Source organism: Hemiscyllium ocellatum, chromosome 4 (genome assembly GCF_020745735.1).
Source record: "Hemiscyllium ocellatum isolate sHemOce1 chromosome 4, sHemOce1.pat.X.cur, whole genome shotgun sequence".
In the NCBI taxonomy this organism is placed as follows: Eukaryota; Metazoa; Chordata; class Chondrichthyes; order Orectolobiformes; family Hemiscylliidae; genus Hemiscyllium; species Hemiscyllium ocellatum.
In genome coordinates this window covers 37,957,697-37,982,376 of record NC_083404.1, presented here as the reverse complement: position 1 = coordinate 37,982,376, position 24,680 = coordinate 37,957,697, and the positions used below count along the sequence as shown (strand labels likewise).

The 24,680-nt window shown below is 40.4% G+C and overlaps 1 protein-coding gene across 7 annotated transcripts in view; it reads right to left on the bottom strand.

Moving 5' to 3' along the window:
- bbs9 (Bardet-Biedl syndrome 9) overlaps window positions 1–24,680 on the bottom strand; it is a 562,903-nt gene that overhangs the window by 156,647 nt on the left and 381,576 nt on the right. For all 7 annotated transcript variants that reach the window (XR_009643699.1, XM_060822953.1, XM_060822956.1 and 4 more), the window contains one exon: window positions 7,108–7,215. Coding sequence is in view for 6 of the 7 variants with exons in the window: in XM_060822953.1 (XP_060678936.1) it covers window positions 7,108–7,215 (108 nt within the window). In the remaining variant the exon portion in view is untranslated. The remainder of the gene's footprint in view (window positions 1–7,107; window positions 7,216–24,680) is intronic.

Genomic DNA, 24,680 nt, shown 5'->3' with positions numbered 1-24,680 from the left:
AAGGAGGATGATGAACTTTCACATAGATTTTCTAGGTCACATTTGATAAAAAGAGGGAAGGTGAAGCCAGGATATTTCAACGACTTTTAGGAAATTGTAAGGTCACCAGTACAGTTAATGAGAAACCATAACTGTCTAGCATCAGGATATCTGATCCCCTCGTCAATAAGGCTATCTGACTTCACACACATTCACTATCATCTCAAGGCCGATGTGCTGCCAATTTCCAATTCCATCGGACAGCAGTGGTAGGGAGGGATAGACAAGGCAATGGTGTGCTGCCAGTTCACAGCTCCATGGAGTTCAGGGAAAAGATGTGCAACCAATTCTCAGTTGCATGTTTGGGTTGGGGGTACTATGTGAGTGAGAAAGTGGAGGGATTAGGGATTTGCTGTCTGTTCCCAGCTCCATGTGTTCAGTAGGTGAGGTAGTGGGGTAATTTGCTGCTTGCTCTCTGCTTCATGAATCAAGGGAGGGCTTCTGCCTCAACTTTCAGATTTATGAAATCTATTGGGCTGCAGTGGGGCTTTGGGCAGTGGGGGGTGTGGAGTTGTCAGTTTTTCTTTGTTCATTTGTGGGGATATGGGTGTTGTTGAAAGGACCAGCACTTATTGCCAATCCCTAACTGTTGTGGAGCAGATGCTGGTGAGAGGTGCAGCACCAAACAGCAATTTCAGGATCATCCGTCAGATTTACAATGATTGGTCAGCAGGGCATTCCATTTTAATCTCATTTTCTTGATACATTCAGTAACTGGATACTAGAGTTGATATCTGGTCAACTTCTGAACTTGAGAGACAGTAGTGTGAACATCCTAACTGCCCAATACCTTCTCAAAAGCAATTAGGGATGGGAAATATCCTGTGAAAGAGTAAATTAGAAAAGGCTAATATAAAAATATCCTAAATGGGGTCACTTTAGTCAATAGTGTGTAGATCTTTGAAGTGAATAATTGCTTCCTACTTTGGCAATATCAGTTTCAGGCATATTATCTCCGTACGGTCAACAGCCATGGTCTAAACTGACTACAAAAACAGAAATTGCTGGAAAATCTCAGCAGGTCTGGCAGCATTTGTGGAAAGAAATTGGAGTTAACATTTTAGGTCCAGTGACCCTTCTTCAGAACTAAATTGACTGACGCATTGCAACACCACTCACTCCAGTCCACATTTACCCACCAATATAAATGATACTTTATGCATCTCGGGTCTTCAATAAGAACAGTCTGTAAGATAAAGCCAACAGTCAAGTTAAACCAAATCATGGTTAGCAGGATTATCAGAATCGATGGTTTATTGTTGCTAAAGGAATCACTTCAATTAGAAGAAAATCTTAACAAATAAAGCTTTTTTATTCTTGTTACAGATACCCTACCTAGAACTGTAAATATAATCTGTCAGTTTACATATGCTGATAAAATAGGTTTTGACAATGACAGTTCATTTATTTAGCTGATATTGATTAGGTTGCTTGGTTGTTTCAGATAATAGTCTTGCTGACTTAATTCCACTTTAGTAATGATGACAGTTTATTTTGTTTAAAGACAGAAAATAAATTAATCCGATTAGCAACTTAATGTGGACCCACTGCTTCAATTTCTGAAATTAGCTGATGAACTGCAATGTGCAAGCTTGGAACTCATCAATATACTCATGAAAACTCTCTATCGAGTACTTCAAAGACACCAGCTTAAAATAAACCCACATCCTTCATTAGAATAGAGAAGATCTTCTCTGTCATGTTTATGCTTTGTACTGTTTTGAACTGTGATTTCACACCAAAGACAAATTACTTTGTACTAAGGCATGTGAGCAAGCTAGCTGAAACTTCTCATTTAAAACACAACGGTAATGCCTTAAATAATTATAACATTGGAAGCCATGCAAAAATTGTATGTAAAAATAATTTACATTAATATCAGATCTCAAACATGATTAAGATGACATTGGTGGAATTTCTTATAAAATAGGGGTCATTACAATAAAAATTAAAGGCAATAAAACATATGATTTATGATAAAGGCCTTTCCATTCAATGGTTCAGTGATTTCCAGAGCATTTAACGTAGGCTCTGGAAACGTGGTTTAAAGTGGGCAGTTAACCAAGTGGAAACAATGATTAAACTAGGCTGAACTATACTTTTAATCAATTATATGCAATTCTCGGTTTGTTGTGATGACTAAGTAATACTTAGGAGCTTGCAAAATTTTTGAAGTAAGCTTTTGAAAGCAAAAGCTTTCGATTCAGGTCAAATAAGAAGTATCCATTTCAGTGATTATATTCAGAATTCTTTCTCTCTGCTCAATAAAAAATTAAAGAGCTTGGAAAAAATTAATAAAATTTGTGTGGTGAAGTTTTACTTTGTTGTTAGTCCATTCAATCAGAAGAACATACAAGCACATGAAATAGGAGCAGAAGAAATCATTTGGCCCCTTGAGCCTAAACTGCCATTCAATAAGATCAGGGCTGATCTGATTCCTCATAACTAGTGTATCCCCATAACTTTTCACTTTCTTGCTTTTACAGAATACATCTACTTCTGCTTTAAAAATGTTCAAACATTCAGTGTGGAATTTTGTATGGGTATATACATCAGTAATGTAATCTTAATCAATGGTGGGAATCAGAAGGCTTCCCGACCAGATCTGGAGTTAGCCCGGGCTGCCCACACTCTCCTGCCTTATTGTATAGAGCCTTTTGCCGAGTCCATCAGGAAGGATGTGAACCTCAGATGGTGACTATTTCAGGCAGCAGAGCCTGCAGGTCAAAGCCTTCCTTAATGTGGATGATATTGCTGTTTTCTGCTCAATTCCACTGTCAGTGCACAGACTCATGTTACCTGCAACCAGTTCGATCTGGCCTCGGGTACCAAAGTAAATTGAGGCAAGACCGAAGTCGTGTTCTTTGTGAATTGGGCTGAGTAATCCTTTATGCTGTTCACCTTCAGGACAGATAACCTGGAGGTGCAGGAATATGGTTTGGAATGGCCAAGGCAGATGCAAAAACTGGGCTTTCGGGAGCACCGCTCCCTCTCCATTGCATGTCCATATCCTCCAATAAAAACCTGGTCATCAAGTATGAGGTACTTGTGTTGCTGTATGTGACACATATCTGACCTTTTCCTAAAGCCTGCATGCTGTGATCACCCGAGCTAACTTCAAATTCACTTGCAAGTCTAAGATGGACCAGATCCAAGTGGTCACCATGTTCAAAGCTCTGAATAAAGGGGGAAAGAATGTACCCACCATGACCTTCATCCTGCTGGCCACTATTGTGTGTGGCTGCATCAAGCTGTGCACTGACCTTCAGTACACAAACACCAACTGTCACTACACATTGAGGTTCTGCCTGTACCCGGTGTTGTGGCGGATGGGCCTGGCCTGATGCCCACATAATGCTCCAAGTAGTTGGACCATTCTGTATCCCATGTCCTTCGTGGAAAAATTGTGAAAGAAAACACCTGTGACCACAAGTCCATCAGGCCATGATGAGAAGGTACCGTCCTCAAGATCCAGTGGGAAACGGCGAGGGTTGATCCTGTTCAGTGGCTCCTTGAGGCGACTGTGAAAATGGCACAATGCCTCATTGTCAGAATTCCCAAACAAGGACCAAGACATCACTTGGCTGGTGGTAAGAAGTGCACTGTCTGTCAGATCCTTCATATATAGGAGAAAGTGAGGACTGCAGATGCTGGAAATCAGAGTCGAGAGTTTAATGATGGAAAAGCACAGCAGGTCAGGCAGCATCCGAGGAGCAGGAGAGTCAACGTTTTGGGCATAAGCACTTCAACAGGAATGTATACTCGGAATCCATGTGCCACTGCACTCTGCCCTCAAAGTGGCTTTGTGAGGAAAGAGACTATCACACATTTCATTCTGGAATGTACCTTTGCAAAGGAAGTCTAGAGAGAAATGCAATGGTTTTTGTTGAGGTTCATCCCGAGCATCAACGTGACACAGGGCTCTGCATCTACGAGCTGTTCCCCAGGGTGCACACTAAGACAAACATCAACTAGATCTAGACGACCATCAACTCAGTGAAAGATGCTCTTCGATGTGCCCAAAGCTTGTTGGTCTTCTAGTGCAAGAGTTGACCTTGACCTAGTGTAGCTGACTGGCACATTCCAAGGTCCAAGACCATGTGCTGAGGGGTACACTAAAGCTTGGAGCAGCTGTTGCCAAGGCACAGTGGAGAAAAATCACCATTTGTGGTCTTTCTGCCGAAGAATAATGGGACTCCATTCAGTTATCGGACCCTCCCCGTGTCTCAAAATATATGTAAATAGTATCTCACATAATTAAGAAATGCCTTTGTGTTTGTTGCAACCATAGAGAAAGTCAAACCTTAGTGTCTGTTGGTTCTCTATATGTAAAGACTGTACAGAACTTAACTGCTGTAGTAACTGTATGTACATACAGTTTTTTTTATGAAAACATATATTTTTGAAAAAATAATCCAGGGGCTAAAACACTGCTTATTGGAGAACATGGGCTATGCACTGCAACCATGGTTCATGGCAGCATTGTATAACCTGCTGCTTGTGCTTTGACCAGGGCCATGGAAGAGTAATGAAGAGGAAGGGTTGCTGAACAAACAGTTCCATTGTTTGGCCCACTCTTGCGGGAAGCCCTTCAGTATAATCCAGACAGTGTGTGTCACATCATCATCTGCACAATTGAAGTAACAAGGTTATGTGCTTGATGAAGAGATACTGGAGTAACCAGAACAATCTTCAAAGGCGGAGGATGGATAAGGACACCGGGGAGGTGGAAACTGTCCTTGTCCATGACAGAGCTCAGCAGTGTCTGGTGTACAAGCCAGACAGAAACTCATTAACACCAATTTCCGATAGATTAGGGTTGATACAGCAAACAGTTATGCTTTATAAAATAGTTGTTCGCCAGCCTGCCAGAGTTTGGTTTGCATTGTGAGTGGTGAACTTCAGCCTTATTGGTTTCCATCATCTTCCCTTTTGCTGGCTGTAAATAAAAGCTCATGTCTATATTTGTCTAATTGCTTCCGTTTATGTGATGTTCCCGATTACAAAACGACAAACTGCAGCTCGACAGTGAGCACTGGAGACAGAGTAACAGTGATTTGGAGAGTTTGAGATAGTAAGGACTATAAATGCTGGAAGTCAGAGTCGATAAAATGCAGGGCTGGACGAGCACAGCAGATCAAACAGCATCAGAGGAAGGAAAGTCAATGTTTCAGACCCAAAACGTTAACTTTTTTGCTCCTCTGATGCTCTCTGACCTCCTGTGCTCTTCCACACTTTATCAACAGTGATTTAGAGATGTTGTTCAGACAAGATGTAGCTACAACAGGTAAAATCTTTGGCCTAGCTGTTGAAATGCAACAAGGGTGAGAGAATGGGATTGTATGTGTAATGGAGTGTCTACCATGTGCCATGAATCACAAAGCTTTTGGTTGCTGTGCCATGACATTGCCGGTGAGTGGCACTGCTAGATTGTCAACGCTCATCTGAGTGGCCTTTCAAAAATGGCTCGGGTAGAAAGGATGACAGTCTTTCAGCAGATATCCACTGAAGAATTGGACATGAGGATTCAATAATGGGGTGTAGGTAGTTACTGGGGGAATTTGGTGAGATGTTGCAAGAAAACTCGCTGGACATCATTATGAAAATCCCTCCAGAAAATTCAACTGCAATTTAAACTTAGCCAAAAAAGTAGGATTCAGCCCTCTATTACCATTAGTTGTTGAGGATGAGATTTGCAAAAATTCACAACTGCCTGTAAGTAAAATAATCCCTTTATCTTTGTCTTAAATCATGAATGCTTATTTTTAAAACTGATATCCTGTTCTAGATTTTTCTGAAATTTCCACATGTCAAGACCTCCCAGGATCTTATCAATTTCAATCAAGTCACCTCTTAATTTTCTATACTCTAGTGAATACGTGTAACATGTCCAACTTTTCCTTATAAGACACCTACCCATTCCAGGTAGTAATCTAGAAAGACTTTAATGAACTGCTTTAAATCCATTTGCATCTTTCCCTTAATAAAGAGGTCAGTTCTCTTAGAGGCAGAAATCCTCATAACAGTTAAAAAGCATTTAGATAATTACTTGCAATGCCAAGGCATACAAGGCTATCGGCCAAGTGCTCGAATACAGGATTAGAATAGTTAGGTGCTTGTTGTTGACTGGTGTAGACTCAATGGGTTAAAAGGCCTTTTTCTGTGCTGTAGATGTCTATGACTCTACTGTAAGCAACACTCCAATAGTGGTCTTAACAACATTCTGTCTAACGGAGCATACGTGTCTACTTTTATATTCCCTGTAATAAAAGCTAACTTTTATTTGTTCATTGGATGTGAGCATCAATGGCTGGTCCAGCATGTATGCCAATCCCTAATTAGTCAGAGGACAGTTAACAGTTAACCACATTGCTTTGGGTCTGCCAGACCAGGTAAGAATAGCACATTTCCTTCCCTAAAGGACTGGGTATTTAAAACAATCGACAATGGTTATGTAGTTGCCATTCCGCTTTCTTTTGACTCCAACTTTATATTGAATTCAAATTTCACCATCTGCCATTGTGGGATTCAAACTCATGTTCCCAGAACATTACCTAAATTACCAATAATGATAATGCAACTGCCTCTCCCATTCTTTTAGCTTTCCTAATTACTGTATCTGTTAAAGGCTCTGGCTCCAGAGATGTGTGCTACAGGGAAAGTATTTCTATTGACCAGCGTATGAAACCTTACTCCGTACAGCACACAAATATAACAGGTGTGAAAGTTGTCCAAATAGCAGGTTTGGATTCAGAAAACAGGCAACTTTTCTTGCACTGCAATCTTCTTTTCCATTGCAAAATATTGATTTATTACATGCCTGATTTTGAATACTAACATTGACCAATTTCATATGACTCATCTACAGTTTGCTCCCTCCAATTTTCACATCATTTGTCAATCACAGGAGAGATGTCCAGAGCCCAGAACTATCCAGTACTCCCAGCTGAGAATAGTGGGTTCCAGAATATGCTTCTAATGGCAAGCTTCTAAAACAAGCAAAACAAAATCCAACACCAGGATCATCAACAAAATACAATGCTACCATATTTTATAAACAGCACTTACCAGACTTCAGGGATTTCTGCATTGTGTGCTTATGGTCAGGGGATGTTTCATCTGTAGCAGAATCTTTCATTCTCTCTTCCAACTCTGACTCTGGGATAGTTTGGCAGCCTGTAAACAAACATCGATAGTTGTTAAAGTTCTGTAGAGATTCTCATTTCCTAAGTCTGGCTGTGTGATAGAGGGAGAACAATAGCAGCACAGGTGAAACTGAAACAGCAAACTGTTTCAGGGCTCAAACTGCTACAAATAATGACAAATCAGTCACCGACTTCACTGTTTACTAGCTGCTGTTTTTATCACCATTGAAAGTTGAGTATAATAAAGGTAAAGTTGACATAGTCCCAGAGGACTGTACTCTCATTAGAGAGAGAGAAAGAGAGATGACTGGTGGCGGTCTAACCTGAGGGTCACCACTCCTCAGATGAGAAGAGATATTGAGAAGGAGAGTCCTTCATGGTAACCTCAGCTACACTGTTAGCATCACTCTGCATCACAAACCAGATGTCCAGCCCAGTGAGCTAACTAACTGCCAACTGGTCTAAGCTTGGAGTTCTAATTGAGTGGAATAGCATTGCTGAGATATGGCACTGCAGGATGGTGATAGTAATTGGGAAAGGACATTTGTGGTGGTTCCGTACCTTTAAGTCAGAAGGCCTAGCTTCAATTTCTACTTACTCCAGACATATGTATTAACATATCTGAATAGGTTGATTGGTAAATATATAGGTTTGAGCTCTAAATGTTACAAAAAAAAGTAGCTAATACCAGTTAGCAAAAACAACTTGTAATGACTTATATTAAGCCATTAATGCAAAGTTCCAACATGCATCACAAAAGCGAAGTGAAAAGAAAAGTATCTCACTAAACCACATAAGGAGATATGGGGCTGAATCCTATGTTTTTCAAAGAAGTCCAAGCTGTGCCCACGTATTATAGGGATTTTTTGCCTTGAGGCTCAGCAACTCCTCTTGCCTTATTTTACCAAACTCGCCACTTTAATTACCTATTCCACTCCTATGGAACTTTTCATATCTGAATTCTACCTCATTTACCACATGGCATTGCTGGTACAAGTTACCACTTAGCAGATAATTTAGAATTCCCCGTCATCACTTGCACCACACCATCTTTAAAAGCTTGTTAAACACCCCCATAAAAGCAATGTCAATCTGGAGCTTCCCTGCACAGTTCCTCACATTTACCCCAGGGGAGACAAAGCCCTAGTGGCATTATCGCTGGACCATTATTCCAGGTAATGATCTATGAGATCTGAATCGGAATCTCTCATGGCAGATGGAGGAATTTGAATTCAATAATAAGAAGTCTCATGATGACCATGAATCCATTGCCGATTGTCAGGAAAAACCCGTCTGGTTCACTAATGCCCTTCAGGGAAGAAAACTGCAATCCTTACCTGGTCTGGCCTACATATGACTCCAGACCCACAGCAATGGGATCAAATCTTAACTGCCCTCTGGACAATTAGAGCTGAGGGAAATAAATGCTGGCCTAGCCAGCAATGCCCTCATCCTATGAATGATTTTTAAAAAAGTGACAGACAGGAAATTCAGAGCCCTGCTTTGCAGACAGAGGTGCTGAGGGTCCTGCTGGATGGGTGATGCTGATGTGGGACTCCCTCTGCCTCAAGGATCAGCAATGGAGACCATGACTTCAGACCATGCCAGCCTGGTCCAAGATTGCTACCTGGGTTTAATTCTCAATCTCAGCTGTCTGGAGAAGATAAGTAGAAATAAGGTCAATGCCCTTCTCTACTCTGCTAGTGTATGTTCCACAGTCTTGCCCTGATACCTCGCATTCACTCTCTGTCTGCTTCCGTCCCCAGCTCCTATCAAGGCTCATAGTCTACCACTCTCAATATTGCCTGCAACATTTTCTCCATGAATTCTTACCCACCCCAATCCTCGATACCACTAATCTTCATGCAATCTGTGCTGCTGACTCACTCATTTGATACACCTCCTCACCTGCACCAACAATAATAGCTGTGCCAGTCCCTCATCTCCCTAAAGCCTGCCTCTTCTCAATCCATGAAGGAAACAGCCTACAACAGGACAGAAAGAGTCAAGACTGGTGATAAGACTACCCAACATTTGGCTCCTTTCACCTTATGAGGAGAAGACCTGACTCTGTCCGTCCTGATCAGGACTGGTATCTGAGGCTGTGTTTGACTAGGGAACCCCTGGGTGAAGCTATCCCCCTTGACTTCACTAGACCTGCTGACAACCATGACAAGCTTCCTGGCTTTGTACTGCACTAAATAGTACAGCAAGACAGTAGTAGTATAAAATGTAAACAGAAAATGCTGGAGAAACTCAGCAGGTTTCATAGCATCTGTGGAGAGAAAAACAGAATTAATATTTCGAGTTTGATTTGACTTTTCTTCAGAACTCTCTTTTAGTACTCTGATTCTGTAAAATGAGCAGAGATTATAAGGTTGGAAAATATTTTTAAAAAGAGTTTCATGATGTTCAAGGGTATCTGTTTCAATGCAGCAAGTATAGGAAATAAAGCAGTGAGCTGAATTCACAGATAGAAACCTGATAACCTGTTAGCTTCACAGAAACATGGCTTAAAGAGAGACAGGAAGAAGGAAGTGAGGACTGCAGATGCTGGAGATCAGAGTCGACAATATGGTGCTAGAAAAGCACAGCTGGTCAGACAGCGTCCGAGGAGGAGGAGAAAAAATGTTTTGGGCATCAGCCTTTCATCAGGAAGGGAGACATCATTAAAGAGAGGCAAGTACGGCAGCCCAATGTTTCTGGCTGCAGACATGATGTTGAGGAGGATAAAGAGGAGGGTCGGTGGAAAATATGATTGAAGAAACTCCTCACAGCTGTGAGAAGGGTGGTATATTAGAAGAATCAACAAATTAGATGATATGAATAGAGCTAAAGAATAAATAACAATTCTGACAGTGTATTAGAGACCCCCAAACTATTAGAGGGAGATAAAAGAGTAAATTGTAGACAAATATCTGTAAAGTGCAAAGACAATAGGACAATAATTGTTGGGGAATTAATCAAACCTATTTTAGGAAAGTTTTTTATGTGAAAGAATTAAAGAAAAGAACTCTTGAAAAGCATTCGGGGGAAAATCTTTTGCCAGTATGTATGAGAGGGTGTGGTTCTGGATTTAATTTTAAGAAATTATGTTGGAACGGTTAAAGGAGTAGTAGTGGGAGCATTCTGCTGGTTGTAATCAATTATATTTCAGTTAGTTTAACATAATAATGGAAAACGGCAAAGATGGAACAGGAATTAATATTCTAAATTGGGTAAAGGCCAATTAAACAATTCTAATAACGCTATGGATTAATTCAGCAGAAGCAAACTGGAACCAGCAACTTTAAGGTTAGAATACTGAAAAGTATTCAAAGATGTTATTCAAGAGGTTTTACCCACATACAAAACAGTAAGGCAGTCACATCTGTAGCTCTCTGGATATCAAGGAGCACACAAGGTAAGAGAAAACAGAAAAAGAAATTTTATATCAGACACTCAATACTGCAGAATGCTGAGCTGAGTATAGGACATGTGGGGTTGAAATCAACAAGGAAATTAGAAAAGCAAAGATCATTGGTGAGTGAAGTCAAGGAAAATTCAACACTGTTATTTCAAGTAAGAGTAAGAAGATACCTAAGGAAGAGTAGGGCCTCTAAAATACAAATAAGGTACCCTATGTGTAGAGGCTAAGTTATGGGTATAGTTGTTCATGAATACTTTGTTGATATATCACCAAGGCCAAATGAAACATACTCCAGTCTGTCAAAAGAAACCAGACAGGAATTAGCAAATGCTCTGAAGACAATTTTCCAATCCTCTTGAATCTAGTTGTGGTGCTGGATGATTGGATGGCTGCTAACATTGCAACCTCAGTTGCAGACAAGATAAGTTGCTACTTAGGAAGCATGGTTTAATCCAGGAGAGTAGGGCATGGATTTGTTGAGGGACTATCATGCCTGATAAGCATGATTTAAATTTTTGAGGAGGGAACAAAGAAGAGAGCAGCACTGTTGATGCAGTCTGTGTGAACTTTTTATAAAGACTTTTGACTAGGTCCACATGGCAGACTGGTTAAAAACAAGCCCATGGGATCCAGGGGAAAGTAGTGAGCTGGATAAAAAGTTGACTCAGTGGCTGGAAAAAATGTTTAGTAGTTGATGTCTGTTTTTGTGACTGAAAGGGGTGTTCCACAGAATTCCGCACTATGTCCCCTGTTTTTAGAGTTTTTATTGATGATAGTAAAAAGGACATGATCATGAAATTAGTAGATAATTCAAAAATTGACCATATGGTTGATAGTAAAGAGGCAAGTTATAGATTGTGAGAAAACATCAGTTAGCTGGCTCGGTAGGTGGAAAAGTAACAATTGGAACTGGGAATTATTTATTAAGATTGTAATTGATGGGAATCTTCCAAAGAAGCCTTTGTAAAAAAAGGAACCCACGCACCCCCTTTACTCACAAAATGCAGGAGTCCTCCATTTTACTGAAGGTAGGATTCCTCCATTTTGATTTCAGAAGAACAGGATGCTCTAAATGCTACAATACATAGTAACAGCATTGCTATATTGCAGAATCAATAACCTTCGAAACAAGGAAAATAAATAATCACATTGTGAATACTTGGCAGCAGAAATAACATTGCCAGGAAGATAGGACAATTAAACACAGAGCTCTACACCTTGAAGAAAACAACTAAGATACAAAATTATTTTCAAACCTGATACTAAATCAGATGCTGATGAAGTAAGTACACTTTTATATACAGTTGACAATATAATTAATAGAGATACAGCTCACATTTTTGATCAAGTTCTGCAAGTCTTTGATAACTACTTTAACCTCACAACAAATAAAATTCATGAAAGAACAGGATTGAAAAGAAGAATTCAGTATTCAAGGGAATTCATGCATAATTTCATCAATAACCTCTTCAGGTTACTGAAGAAATGTGACTAGTGATTTAAAGTCAGAATCTCCAAGAACAGAATTGTTGTTTGAATTGTTGATGAGTCTTAATCAGAATTATTGCAGTCAAAAGAAGATTTGATACCAGAGAGACCCATTCAAATAGTGAGAAGCAGAAGTCCAGAACCACTCCAGCTATATCCTAAGAGCAGAAGATCAACTTTACCACAGGATATCAGCAGAAACCATTCCATTCTTAAGGTACAAAATCCCCGAAGTGAGAAATGTGAGAAACAAGTACAATGAGTCATTCAGACACCAGGTACAAACTATCATTGTCAGCACTATTATGTAAAGACCCCTCACATACTAAGTGTAAAACTATTTTAAAAATATTTTATCTGTAAAATAATGAACACTTTCAGTAAACGTGCTGAGGTAGGACTCAGCCACATAACAGCAAGAAATCAAACAGTTAATCACATATAGATGAGGTAGAACAGGCTACAATAGAAGAAAAGCTAAGAAGTATTCCTCAGAAAAATGGGTGATCCAAACCGAGATTTTGACAAGAGGATATTTATATCAACTGGCATACTAATTTTAAACTTGATACATGGGAGGGGTGTCACTATACAGGTACACGATCTTTTGTCCGAAACCCTTGGGGCTAGCTAGTTTTCAGAATTTAGAATTTTTTGGATTTCTGGGTAAGTCATAGTTTAACGATGAAATTAAAAAATCTTACCGAACAGCAGACACACCTGTGAGTACTATGAGCACTGAGGCAGAATTGACGCCTGCCAGTGCTGGGCCACGCTGCCATGTCACATCTGAGCGACGTGGGTTGAGTGGGTGCGGAGTTGGGTTAACTATGTGCACGCCAAACAACCTTGTTATGGAGAAAAAAATTTCTCAAAAAACACTTTGGATTTTGGAACTTCTTGGATTTCGGAATTTCGGGTAAAGGATTGTGTACCTGTATTATTAGATAGCATTCCATGGGTGGAGTAACACCATCTATAACCAATTCCTGTGCAACTAAATGGTACTTGAGGTACAGCATTTAAGAGTAAAGATATGTTATAAGCAACTCTACAACACAAGGCATGTCAGATAGTAGAGAACTACATACATTTCATAACCAAAACTTTCAACTCCTGAGAAGGAATGTGTGTCTTGACCTCCATTTTCTTCTAAAGGTTGAGTACAAGGGGATCAAAACAGTGGAAGCCCTAGAGGAGTATAGAAGGTGTCAGTGGAAACTGATAAAGAAAATTAGGAGAGCAAAAAATGGTGTCATTAAAGAATATGGGCAGGTAAACTAAAGGAAAAATCTAAGTCATTTTACAATTACATTAAGGGTAAAAGGATATTGAAAACACAAAATACTGGAAATCACAGCAGGTCAGGCAACATCCTTAGATACAGAGCAAGCTAATGATTCAAGGCCACATGACTCTTCATCAGAGATGACATGATGTCTGGAGGGGGCAGCATTAATATAATAGTGGGGAAGGAGGAGAAAGGGTAATTAGGGAAAGAGTACGGTCCATTAGGGACCACAGTGGTAAGTTGTGCATGGAGTCAGAGGACGTAGGTAGGGTTCTAATTAAATGCTCTGTGTCAGTGTTCTGTTAAGAAGGGAAATATGGGTATAAAAATCAGGAGAAGGACTGTCATATACGTAAATAAATTAGCACAGATAGACAGCAAGTTCTGAGTGATCTGGCAGGCTTTAAAGTACATAAATCTGCAGGGCCAGATGAAATGAATCCCAGGCTGTGAGTAAGGCAAGGAAAAAATAGCAGGGGCCTTAAGCAATAATTTTCAGCTTTTCTCTGGCCACGGGAGAGGTGCCATAAGACTGGAAGAAAGCCAATATGATACTATTATTCAAGACAGACGCATGGGGTAAACCAGAAAACTACAGGCCAGTCAGTCTAACCTCCATGGTGGGGGAACTACTGGAAGCAATTCTGAGGCACAGAATTAGTCTGCACTTGGAGCAGCAGCGATTAATCAAGAAAGTCAGCATGGTAAGGGAAGGTCAACAGAGTCATAGAGATATATAGCATGGCAACAACCCTTCAGTTGACTTTGTCCATGCCGACCTGATATCCTAAATAAATCTAATCTCGTTTGTCTGCATTCGGCCCATATCCCTCTAAACCGTTCATATTCATATACACATCTGGATGTCTTTTAAATGTTGTAATTGTACCTGCCTCCACTACTTCCTTTGGCAATTCATTCCACACATGCACTACATTTTGTGTGGAAACGTTGCCCCTTAAGTCCCCTTTAAATCTTTTCACTCTCACCTTAAACTTATGCCCTCTAGTTTTGGACTCCCCACCCCAGGGTAAATACCTTGCTAATTCAGCTTATCCATGACACTCATGATTTTATAAACCTCTATACGGTGACCTCTCAGCCTCGAATGCTCCAGGGAAAATAGCTCTATTCTATTCAGCCTCTCCCTTTAGCTCAAATCCTCCAACCCTGACATCAACCTTGGAAATCTTTTCTGAACGCTTCCAAGTTTCACAACATCTTTCCTACACCAGAGAGACCAGAATTGCATGCAGTATTGAGTTCTGATGAAGGGTTATGCCTAAATGCTGAATATCTTGCTCCTCTTGCCCCCAATGCTACCTGACCTACTGTGCCTTTTCCAGCACCACACTTTATCAAAGCTGACTCTTTAGCAGCTGCAGTCCTCACTACCTCCTAGTATTTCAATACTGGCCGCACCAATGTCTTGTACAGCTGAAACATGACATCCCAACTCCTCTACTCAATGCACTGACCAATAAAGGAAAGCATACCAAACAATGTCTTCACTGTTCTATTGACCTGCAACTCCACTTTCAAGGAACTATGAACTTTCACTCCAAGGTGTCTTTGTTCAGCAACACTCCCCAGGATCTTACCATTAAGTGCATAAGTCCTGCCATGATTTGCCTTCCCAAAACGCAGCACCTCATTTATCTAAGATGAATTCCAGAAGCCACTCTTCAGCCCATTGGCCCATCTGATCAAGATCCCATTGTACTCTGAGATAACTTCTTTGCTGTTCACGACACCTCCAAATTTGGTGTCATCTGTAAACTTAATAACCTCTTCTGTTCACATCCGAATCATTTATACAAATGGTGAAAAGCAGTGGACCCAACATCGATCCTTGAGGTCATAGTCCTCCAGTCTGAAAGGCAACCATCTATCACCACCCTCTGTCTTCTACCTTTGAGCCAGTTCTGTATCCTAATAGGTGGTTCTCCCTGTATTCTGTGTGTTCTAACCTTGCTAACCAATCTACCATGAAGAACCCCGTCAAACACCTTACTGAAGTCCACATAGATCGCATCCACCGCTCTGCTCTCATCAGTCCTCTTCACTACTTCTTCAAAAAACTCAATCAAGTTTGTGAGACATAGTTTCCCACACACCAATCAACCCTTGCCCTTCCAAATATATGTACATCCTTTTGCTCAGGATTCCTCCAACAATTTGCCTAATATCAATATCAGGCTAACAGATCGACAGTTCCCTGGCTTTTCCTTACCACCTTTTTACATAGTGGTACCACATTAACCAACCTCCAGTCTTCTGGCACCTCACCTGTGGCAATCGATGATACAAGTATCTCAGCAAGGGGCCTAGCAACCACTTCCCTAGCTTCCCATAGAATTCTAGGGTACCCCTGATCAGGTCTCGGGCACTTATCCACCTTCATGCATTTTAAGACGTCCAGCAACTCCTCCTCTGTAATATAGACACTTTTCAAGAGGTCACTATATATTTCTCTATGTTCTTTATCTTTCATATCCTTTCACACAGTGAATACTGATGCAAAATACTTATTTAGTATCTTCCCCATCTCCTACAGTTCCACACAAAGACTGCCTTGTTGATCTTTAAGGGGCCCTATTCTCTCCCTTATAACTTTTTTGTCCTTAACATACTTGTAGAATTCCTTTGGATTCTCCTTAATCTTATTTGCCATAGCTATCTCATGACCCCTTTCTGCCCTCCTGCCCTGACTGATTTCCCTCTTAAGTATACCCCTATTGCCTTTATACTCTTCTTGGGAATCAATCAATTCTATACCTGATATCCATACCTGACTTACGCTTCCTTCTTATTTTTGACCAAAATTTCTCTAGTCATCCAGCATTCCCCACACCTACCATAGTTGCCCTTCACCCTAACAGGAACATACCGTAGCTGTATGCTCGTTGTCTCATTTTTGAAAGCTTCCCATTTTCCAGCCAATTCCTTATCTGCAAACATCCACCCCCAATCAACATTTGAAAGTTCTTGCCTAAAGTGGTCAAAATTGGCTTTCCTCCAATTTTGAAGTTTAACTTTTAGATCTGGCCTATCCTTTTTCATCACTGTTTTAAAACTAATAGAATTATGGTCACTGACCCCACAGTGCTCCCCGACTGACATCTCAGTCACCTGCCTTGCCTTATTTCCCAAGAGTAGGTAAGGTTTTACACCTTCTCTAGAAGGTACATCCACATACTGAATCAGAAAATTTTATTGTACACACTTAACAAATTCCTCGCCATCCAAGCCCTTAACACTATGACAGTCCTAGTCTATGATTGGAAAGTTAAAATCCCCAACCATAATCACCCAATTATTGTTACAGATAACTGAGATCTCCTTACAAATTTGTTTCTCAATTTATGAAGAGAAATTGGTGAGACTGGAGTTGTTTTCTTTGGAACATAGGAGACTGAGGTAGCGAACATGATTGAGATGTATAAAATTATAGACACAGACAGGGTTTGGCAGGAGAAACTTTTCTCCTTGTTGGATGAATCAATGAGCAGGGGTATAGATTTAAAGTAAGGGGAAGGAGGTTTAGATAGGATGTGAGGAAGCTTTTTTCATTCAAAGGTTGGCAGGAATATGGAACTCATTGCTTGTAAAAGTGGTCATGGCAGAAACTCTCATAACTATAGAGAACTAGTTAGGCATATACGCTATGGGTCAAGTGCTGGAAAACAGGATCAGAATAGTTACAAAGGTGTTTTTGACTGGTGCAGACTCAGTGGGCTGAAGAACTTTTTCTGTGCTAGACCTCTATGACTTTGAACAGTAAAGTCTTTGATGGAGTATCCTAAATTACTGAGTAATTTAGGGAGCTCAACACTGTATACCGCATAGCTCTAAAGACGCATGGTAAGCCATTATGTATCTACACAACCACAGAGATTCTACATTTGCTAATGAAACAAGTTGAGAAACAACGTGAAGAGATGACCAGAATGCATTCCATTTCCCTGAGTGGTGGTCATATTACCGTACCCAAACCAAATGGTTCGAAATTTGTGTCGACCTCATGCAGCTCAACAATGTTATGGTGAGAGAAATCCACCCTTTGTCTATAGTTGACGCTGGTTTAGCTGAGCTATCAAAAAATAGAGTTTTCACAACACCCAGTGCAAATGGTGCTTTCTGGCAGGAACCACTGAATATGACATCAAGACCACTCACCACATTTATAACTGGGAAAATTTGCTTCAACAGCCTGCTTTTTGTGATTGCCTCAGGCATACAGGTTTTTAATAAGTCCAATATTGTACATGGTCTACAAGACATAATATGCCTCATGGATAAGATACTGATATTTGATGCAATGGTTAAGGAATATGATTAGAAGGTGCATGCAGTTTTAAAATGCCTACAAGCTCAACTGGCCACCTTGAACAACATTTGTGAAGTTTCCAAGGAATTTATTCTCTTCTTGGGATGCATTGTCAATCATTACAGAATAATGGCAGAACTACAGAAAACAAAGACCATCACGGAGTTCCCAATCTAAAATTAGTTCACGATCTGCAATAACTGTTACGGGATGGTAAACAATTTGGTGAAACATTTGTTTCATCTGGTAACAATGACAGATCCTTTCAGGTAGCTTCTCAAGAAGATGCAGGAATGGCACTGGAACCAACATCAGGAGGATGTTTTTCCAAAATCAAGAACATAGAAGTGGTGATATCTGAGGCCTTGCTTAGGAAAAGCTGATCTGAATATTCAATACACTTGGTTACATGTTCAGAAAATGTACATGTAAGGAAAAGGAAAGCAAAAAAAAAACCAAATGGAGGATTGGCTTTTTTGATTAAGGAGAGCATTGCAGTACTGGAGAAAGAGAATGTTTCAGAGGGTTCATTACAGAATCTATTTGTCTAGAGTTAAGATATAGCTAGAGTGCAATTACATTGATCATTGCAATATATAGACCATAAACTAGTGGGAGAATAAATCTGCAATTATAATACAGAATGGTATAAATATTGTACAATAGCTATACTGGGTGAGCTTAATTATCATATATCATCTGCGTAAAAAGCAGTGAGGAATTTGCATTCCTAGATTGTGTTCAGGAGAACTTCCCACAGCAGTATAGGTTTAGTCCAACAGGAAGGAGGCACATTACTTGACCTGGTTTTTGGGAATGAGGTGGGCCAAATAAATCATGTGACAATGGAGGAACATTTAGGAAACTGTGATCATTGTATCTAAGCTTTAGGATGACAGTAGAAAATGACATTGATCGACAGTAAGAATAATCATTGTCAAGAGTAAAAATAAACTGGCAAAATATGAACTTCAATAGGCAAGAATAGAGGGACAATATGATACATTATGGTACAGGAACAGACTCTTTGGTCCAATAAGCCTACATCAATTCCTATTCCTTATTTGGACCTGCTACTTATTGCCCATATGTGGTTTCTATCCTTTGGTTTGCCTCCCATTCATGTATCAATCAAGATTTGCCTTAAACGTTGCTAATATGCGTGCTTTTGCTCCGAATATATGGATAAATTGTCTTGATATTCTCCTTAACCCTGCTGGCCAAGACATTTCCTGGATCTTTTTAGCCCTTCTAACTCCTCGTTTGAACACCATCCTAGTTTCTCAATAATTTTCAGGGACTTTATTTGTTTTTAGTTGCCTCGACCTTAGGCATGCTTCCTTTTTATTTTGACAAGGCTGATAATTTCTCCTGTCATCCAAGGTTCCTGAATACTGCTATTTCTCTTCTTCATTTTCACAGGAACATGCCTGTCCTGCACTCTAACCAACTAGTCTTTAAAAGACTCCCATATGTCAAATGTAGATTTACCCTCAAACAGCCACTGCTAGTCCACATTTTCTAATTCTTGCCTAATTCAGTCATAGTTGGACTACTCACAACTTAATACTTCATCTGAGATCCAGTCTGGCCCTTATTCATAAGTATCCAAAAGCCTATGGATTTATGGACATTATTTCCAATGATCTCCGACTGAAGCTCTGATCACCTGGTCCGGCTCATTTCCCAATACCAGGTCCCCTCCTTCATTGGACTGTCCATATACTGTTTCAAAAAACCTTCCTGGACACACCTAACAAATTACTTCCCATACAAACCCCGGCACTAAGAGAGTCCAGTCAATATGGGGGAAGTTAAAATAACCCACCTGACATCCCTGTTATTCGATATAGAGTCACAGAGTGATAGAGATGTACAACATTGAAACAGACCCTTCAATCCAACTCATCCATGCTGACCAGATATCCCAACATAAACTAGTCCCATTTGCAAGCACCCAGCCCATAACTCTCTTAACCCTTCCTATTTATATACCCATCCAGATGCCTATTAAATGCTGTAATTGAACCAGCCTTTACCACTTCATCTGGCAGCTCATCCTATATACGCACCACGTGTGAAAACATTGCCCCTGAGGTCCCTTTTAAATCTTTCCCGTCTCACCCTAAACTTCTGCCTTCTAGTTCTGGACTCCTCCACCCCAGGGAAAGACCGTGTCTATTTATCCTATCCATGCCCCTCATGATTTTATAAACCTCTCCAAAGTCACCCCTCAGCCTCCGACGCTCCACAGAAAACAGCCCCAATCTATTCAGCCTCTCCCAATAGCTCAAATCCTCCAAACCTGGCAACATCCTTGTAGACATTTTCTGAACTCTTTCAAGTTTCACAATATCCTTCCAATAGGAAGGAGACCAGAATTGCACACAATATTCCAAATGTAGCCTAACCAATATCCTTTACAGTTGAAACGTGACCTCCCAACTCCCAAACTCAATGCTCTGACCAATAAAGGAAAGCATACTAAACACCTTCCTTACTACCCTATCTACCTGTGACTCTATTGTTGAGGAACAATGAACCTGCACTCCATAGTCACTTTGTTCAACAACATTCCCCAGGATCTTACCATAAAGTGTTTTGGTTATGCACTGCTTTGCTTTTCCAAAATGGAGCATTTATCTAAATTAAACTCCATTGCCGCTCCTCAGCCCATTGGCCCATCTGGTCAAGATCCTGTTGTAATTTGAGGTAACCTCCTTCGCTGTCCACTACACCTCCAATTTTGGTGTCATCTGCAAACTTCCTAATTATATATCCTATGTTCACATCCAAATCATTGATATAAATGATGAAAAACAGTGGACTCTGCACTGACCCTTGTGGTATTCCACTGCTCACAGGCCTCCAGTCTGAAAAGCAACCCTCCACCACCCCTCCCGTCTTCTATCTTCGAATCAGTTCTGTATCCAATTGGCTAGTTCTCCCTGTATTCCATGTGACTTAACCTTTCTAACCAGTCTCCCATGAGGAACCTTGTCAAACACCTTATTGAAGTCCATATAGATCATGTCTACCGCTCTGCCCTCATCAATCCTCTTTGTTACTTCTTCAAAAAACTCAATCAAGTTTGTGAGACATGATTTTCCACGCACAAGCCACGCTGAAAGAATACTTTACTATGAACACAGTTGGATAGAATGCAATGTGAGACTTTGGGAAAGGGCAGTTTTGGTGTTGTGGTAGGGACAGGAATGTGAATCAAGGCATTCAAACAGACAAATTGAAAAGATGACAATTTGAGTGTTAGAGTACACTCACACTATCAATTCAAGTCAGATCCAAGAAGAAAGAGCTGGTGATCAGCAGTCTAATAGGAAGGCAGTCTAGAGGCAAGATAAGTTTGGAAAGAGCACAAGGGAGATATGAAAGAGAGAAAGTCCTAAGTTCAAAAATAGGGCAAGAGGAAACCTTAGAGTTTGATCAGGGAATGAAAAGCAGAAGTAGCTGATGAAATGATCTCAAACTTAATGCCAAAGACATCCATGAGCTCCTCACACTTGTGTCGGAGTCAAGCTGAGGAAGTCAGGGAAAAAGACTTAAGATGATGGTTTTCAAGAAAAGAAATTTAGTTTTTGTGTTTCTACTAGGGATGTGGAAATTCCACCGTGGCACATGATGAAATTTGAATTCATAAAATCTGGAATTTAAAAATGCTCATTTAATGGCAACAATTGCTTATGGTCATAACACACATCTGGTTCACTGTTATCCAATCATCTTCACCTGGTCTAGCATATGAGTCCAGACCCACTCTTAACTGTCCTTCAAATTTGCTCAGAAGCAATTAGGGATGGGAACAAATGGCAGAATTGCCAGGGATGCCCACATCTCATGTCAGAATAAAACAAAACTATAAAGAACTCATAGTTTGCTCACCTTCATGTGGCAAGGATAAGAACTGCCAGGAGCTTTGGGTGGAGAGGAGGGTGTGGACGGGGTTGCAGCAGCTGGACATGGCAGGTCAGAAGCTGCTGCCGCCTCTGGAGTGTAATCCTTGAAAGCTTCAATATCCTCAGGTTGAGACAAGAAGGATGGATGTTCTTTGCAGAATCTGATTACATATCTCTTCCTCTATCTCTCACTGGCAGCTGGGAGATCTGTCGTACTATCCCAACATTGAGATTGCACCCTTCCTATTCCTGAGCTTTACTTATAATGCCTCGTTACAAGATCCCTTGCAGAGTGTTCTCCTTCAAAGCAGATGTGATATGCTCCCTAATCGTAATGCAACTCTCCCACCTCTTTTAATTCCCCCTCTATCACACCTAAAACATTAATATCCTGGAACTTTAAGCTGTGAATCCTGTCCTTCTTTCAACCATGTCTCTGTGAGAGCATCAAATTATAATTTCATGCATTAATCCAGACTCTAAGTCGATCCATCTAACCTGTTATACTTCTTGCATTGAAGCAAACACAGTCCAAGCTTGCAGTTCTGCTGAACTCAGCAACCTCTCCCCTGAATGCTCTTTCTCTTAGTTATATTTGCTTTAATCTCAAGCTCTTCCCCAGTCTCTATACTTACTGACCTGCTCTCAAACCCCTGCCACAGGTGGGCTCGATAGACTGGAACCAAAGGTTGGTGGGAAAACAGTAGTTGAATAATGAGTGACCTTCAAAGATGAGTTGATTTGGGCACGGTCAAATATATTCCCTCTAAAGGGAAACATCAGACAAACAAATCTCTGGATTACAAAAGAGATAGAAATTAAGTTAAAGAAGAAAAATTGTGCTTCTAGTAGGTGATGTCCTGAATATGGTTGAGAACCAAGCTGAAACCAGAAGGCTGAGAAGACAGGGGATGTAGCAAATACAATAAGTTAAGAGGAATTATGAAAAAAGACTGGCAGCTAACAGAAAAAGAAATCCCAGAGTCTTTGATAAGCACATTGACAGTAAAGGGTGATAAACAGAGGAACAGGGTTGATTAGAGACTAAAAAGGGAATTTACATTTAGAGGCCAGAGGCATGGCTGAGGTGTAAAATGAATTCTTTGCAGCTGTCATTACCTATGGGATGGATGTTGTCCAGGCCATGGAGACAGAGGAGGAATACTCAGTAGCTGGAAATGTTTAAAATTGATAAGGAGTCGGTATTCAAAAAATTGTCCTTACTTGAAAGTTGATAAGGTACTGGAATTGGATAAGATGCATCCGAAGTACTGAAAGAAGTGGGAACAGAAATTGCAGAGACACTGGCAATTACCTTTGAACCTGCCCTGGATTTAGATTGAAGGATTGAAGAATTGCAAACATTACACAATTCAAAAAAAGTTGTAAAGATCAGCCGAGCAATTGCAGAGCATTCAGGTTTTACTTTGAGGTAATTATAGCTAGTGGGTGTATTCAGGGCTGGCAAAATGTTTTAAAGAAGTTCCTGAGGTGTCAGTATTGGGAGCCTTGAAATTCATCATATATATATCATCTACAAAGGATTCTGGGTAATCCAAGATGGAGGATGGATAAAAATGCGGCTGTAAGAGCTGCTCCTTTTTTGAGGTATTTTAGGTGTTGGAGGTGATTTCCTCGAATTCCAGGAGCAGCTATTACTGTTTGATATGCTGTTGCATTGATTTGGAACTTTGGGAGAAAAAGATCAAAACAACGGCACTTTTAAAATGAAGAAAGCAGACAAAACGCAGTGACCACATAGTCAGTAAGGGAGAAAGAGAAAGAAACCTACACTGCTAACTGACACAGCAGTGAACCTTCACTGTTACTGCCCTTGTTGTCTGAATTCAAGTATTTCTGGGCATTGGAGTGTGTCTAGGAAAGATTAACAAAGAGCGAAATTCATAAATAACCTTGGAGGAACCTGTGTGGGAGAGCTCACAGCACAGGATCAGATAAGCGCATAGTTTTTAAGTGTAGCCTTGCTCTAAGTCTACAGTAGTGAATAGTGTGTGTTCTTTCATGATTATATGTTTTGTTGAGGTCTGTCTCTTGATTAAATTTTTAAAAATATAAACCATAAGTATTAAGTTAGCTTGGAGCACTGTCTTTTTCAGCACAAAAAGACGTTGTTATTTTCTGAGTCTGTAGATTGTGAAGGAGCAAAGATGGCCTTTAGTAGAGTGATATGCTCTTCCTGTCAGATGTGCAAGTTTAGGGAAAGTTTCCATATTACTGACGAATATGTCTACTGGAAGTGTCTTTGGTTGTGAATCCTATCATATTGCATGGATCAGCTGGAGCAGCAGTTAGAAACAATAAGGAATTTACAAGAGCAAGGGGGTATAATAGATGGCAGTTGTAGGAAGAGAGAAAAGCCACAGATACAGTCAGGTGGATGGGTTAACTCCAGGAAAAGTAGGAGGGGTGGGCAGGTAGTGCAGGAATCTTCTGTGGCTTTTTCCATTTCAAACAAGTATTCAAACAATTCATAACTAACCTTGGAGGAACCTGCGTGGGAGAAGTCATAGCACAGGAACAGGTAACTGCATAGTTTTTAAGTATAACCTTGCTCTAAGTCTACAGTAGTGAGTAGTGTGGGTTCTTTCATGCTTATATGCTTTGTTGAGATCTGTCTCTTGATTAAATTTTAAAAATATAAACCATAAGTAATGAGCTAGCCTGGAGCACTGTATTTTTTAGCACAAAAAGACGGTGCTATTTTCTGGGTCCGTAGATTGTGCAAAAAGCAAAGATGGCCTTTATAGAGTGATTTGCTCTTCCTGTCAGATGTGGGAGTTTAGGGAGAGTTTCCATGTTACTGATGAATATATCTGCAGCAAGTGTCTTTGGTTGTGAATCCTATCAGATCGCATGCATCAGCTGGAGCAGTAGTTAGAGGCAATAAGGAATTTACAAGAGTGAGGGGGTGTGATAGATGGCAGTTATATGAAGAGAGAAAAGCCGCAGATACAGTCAGATAGATGGGTTAACTCCAGGACAGGTAGGAGGAGTAGGCAGGTAGTGCAGGAGTCTTCTGTGGCTTTCTCCATTTCAAACAAGT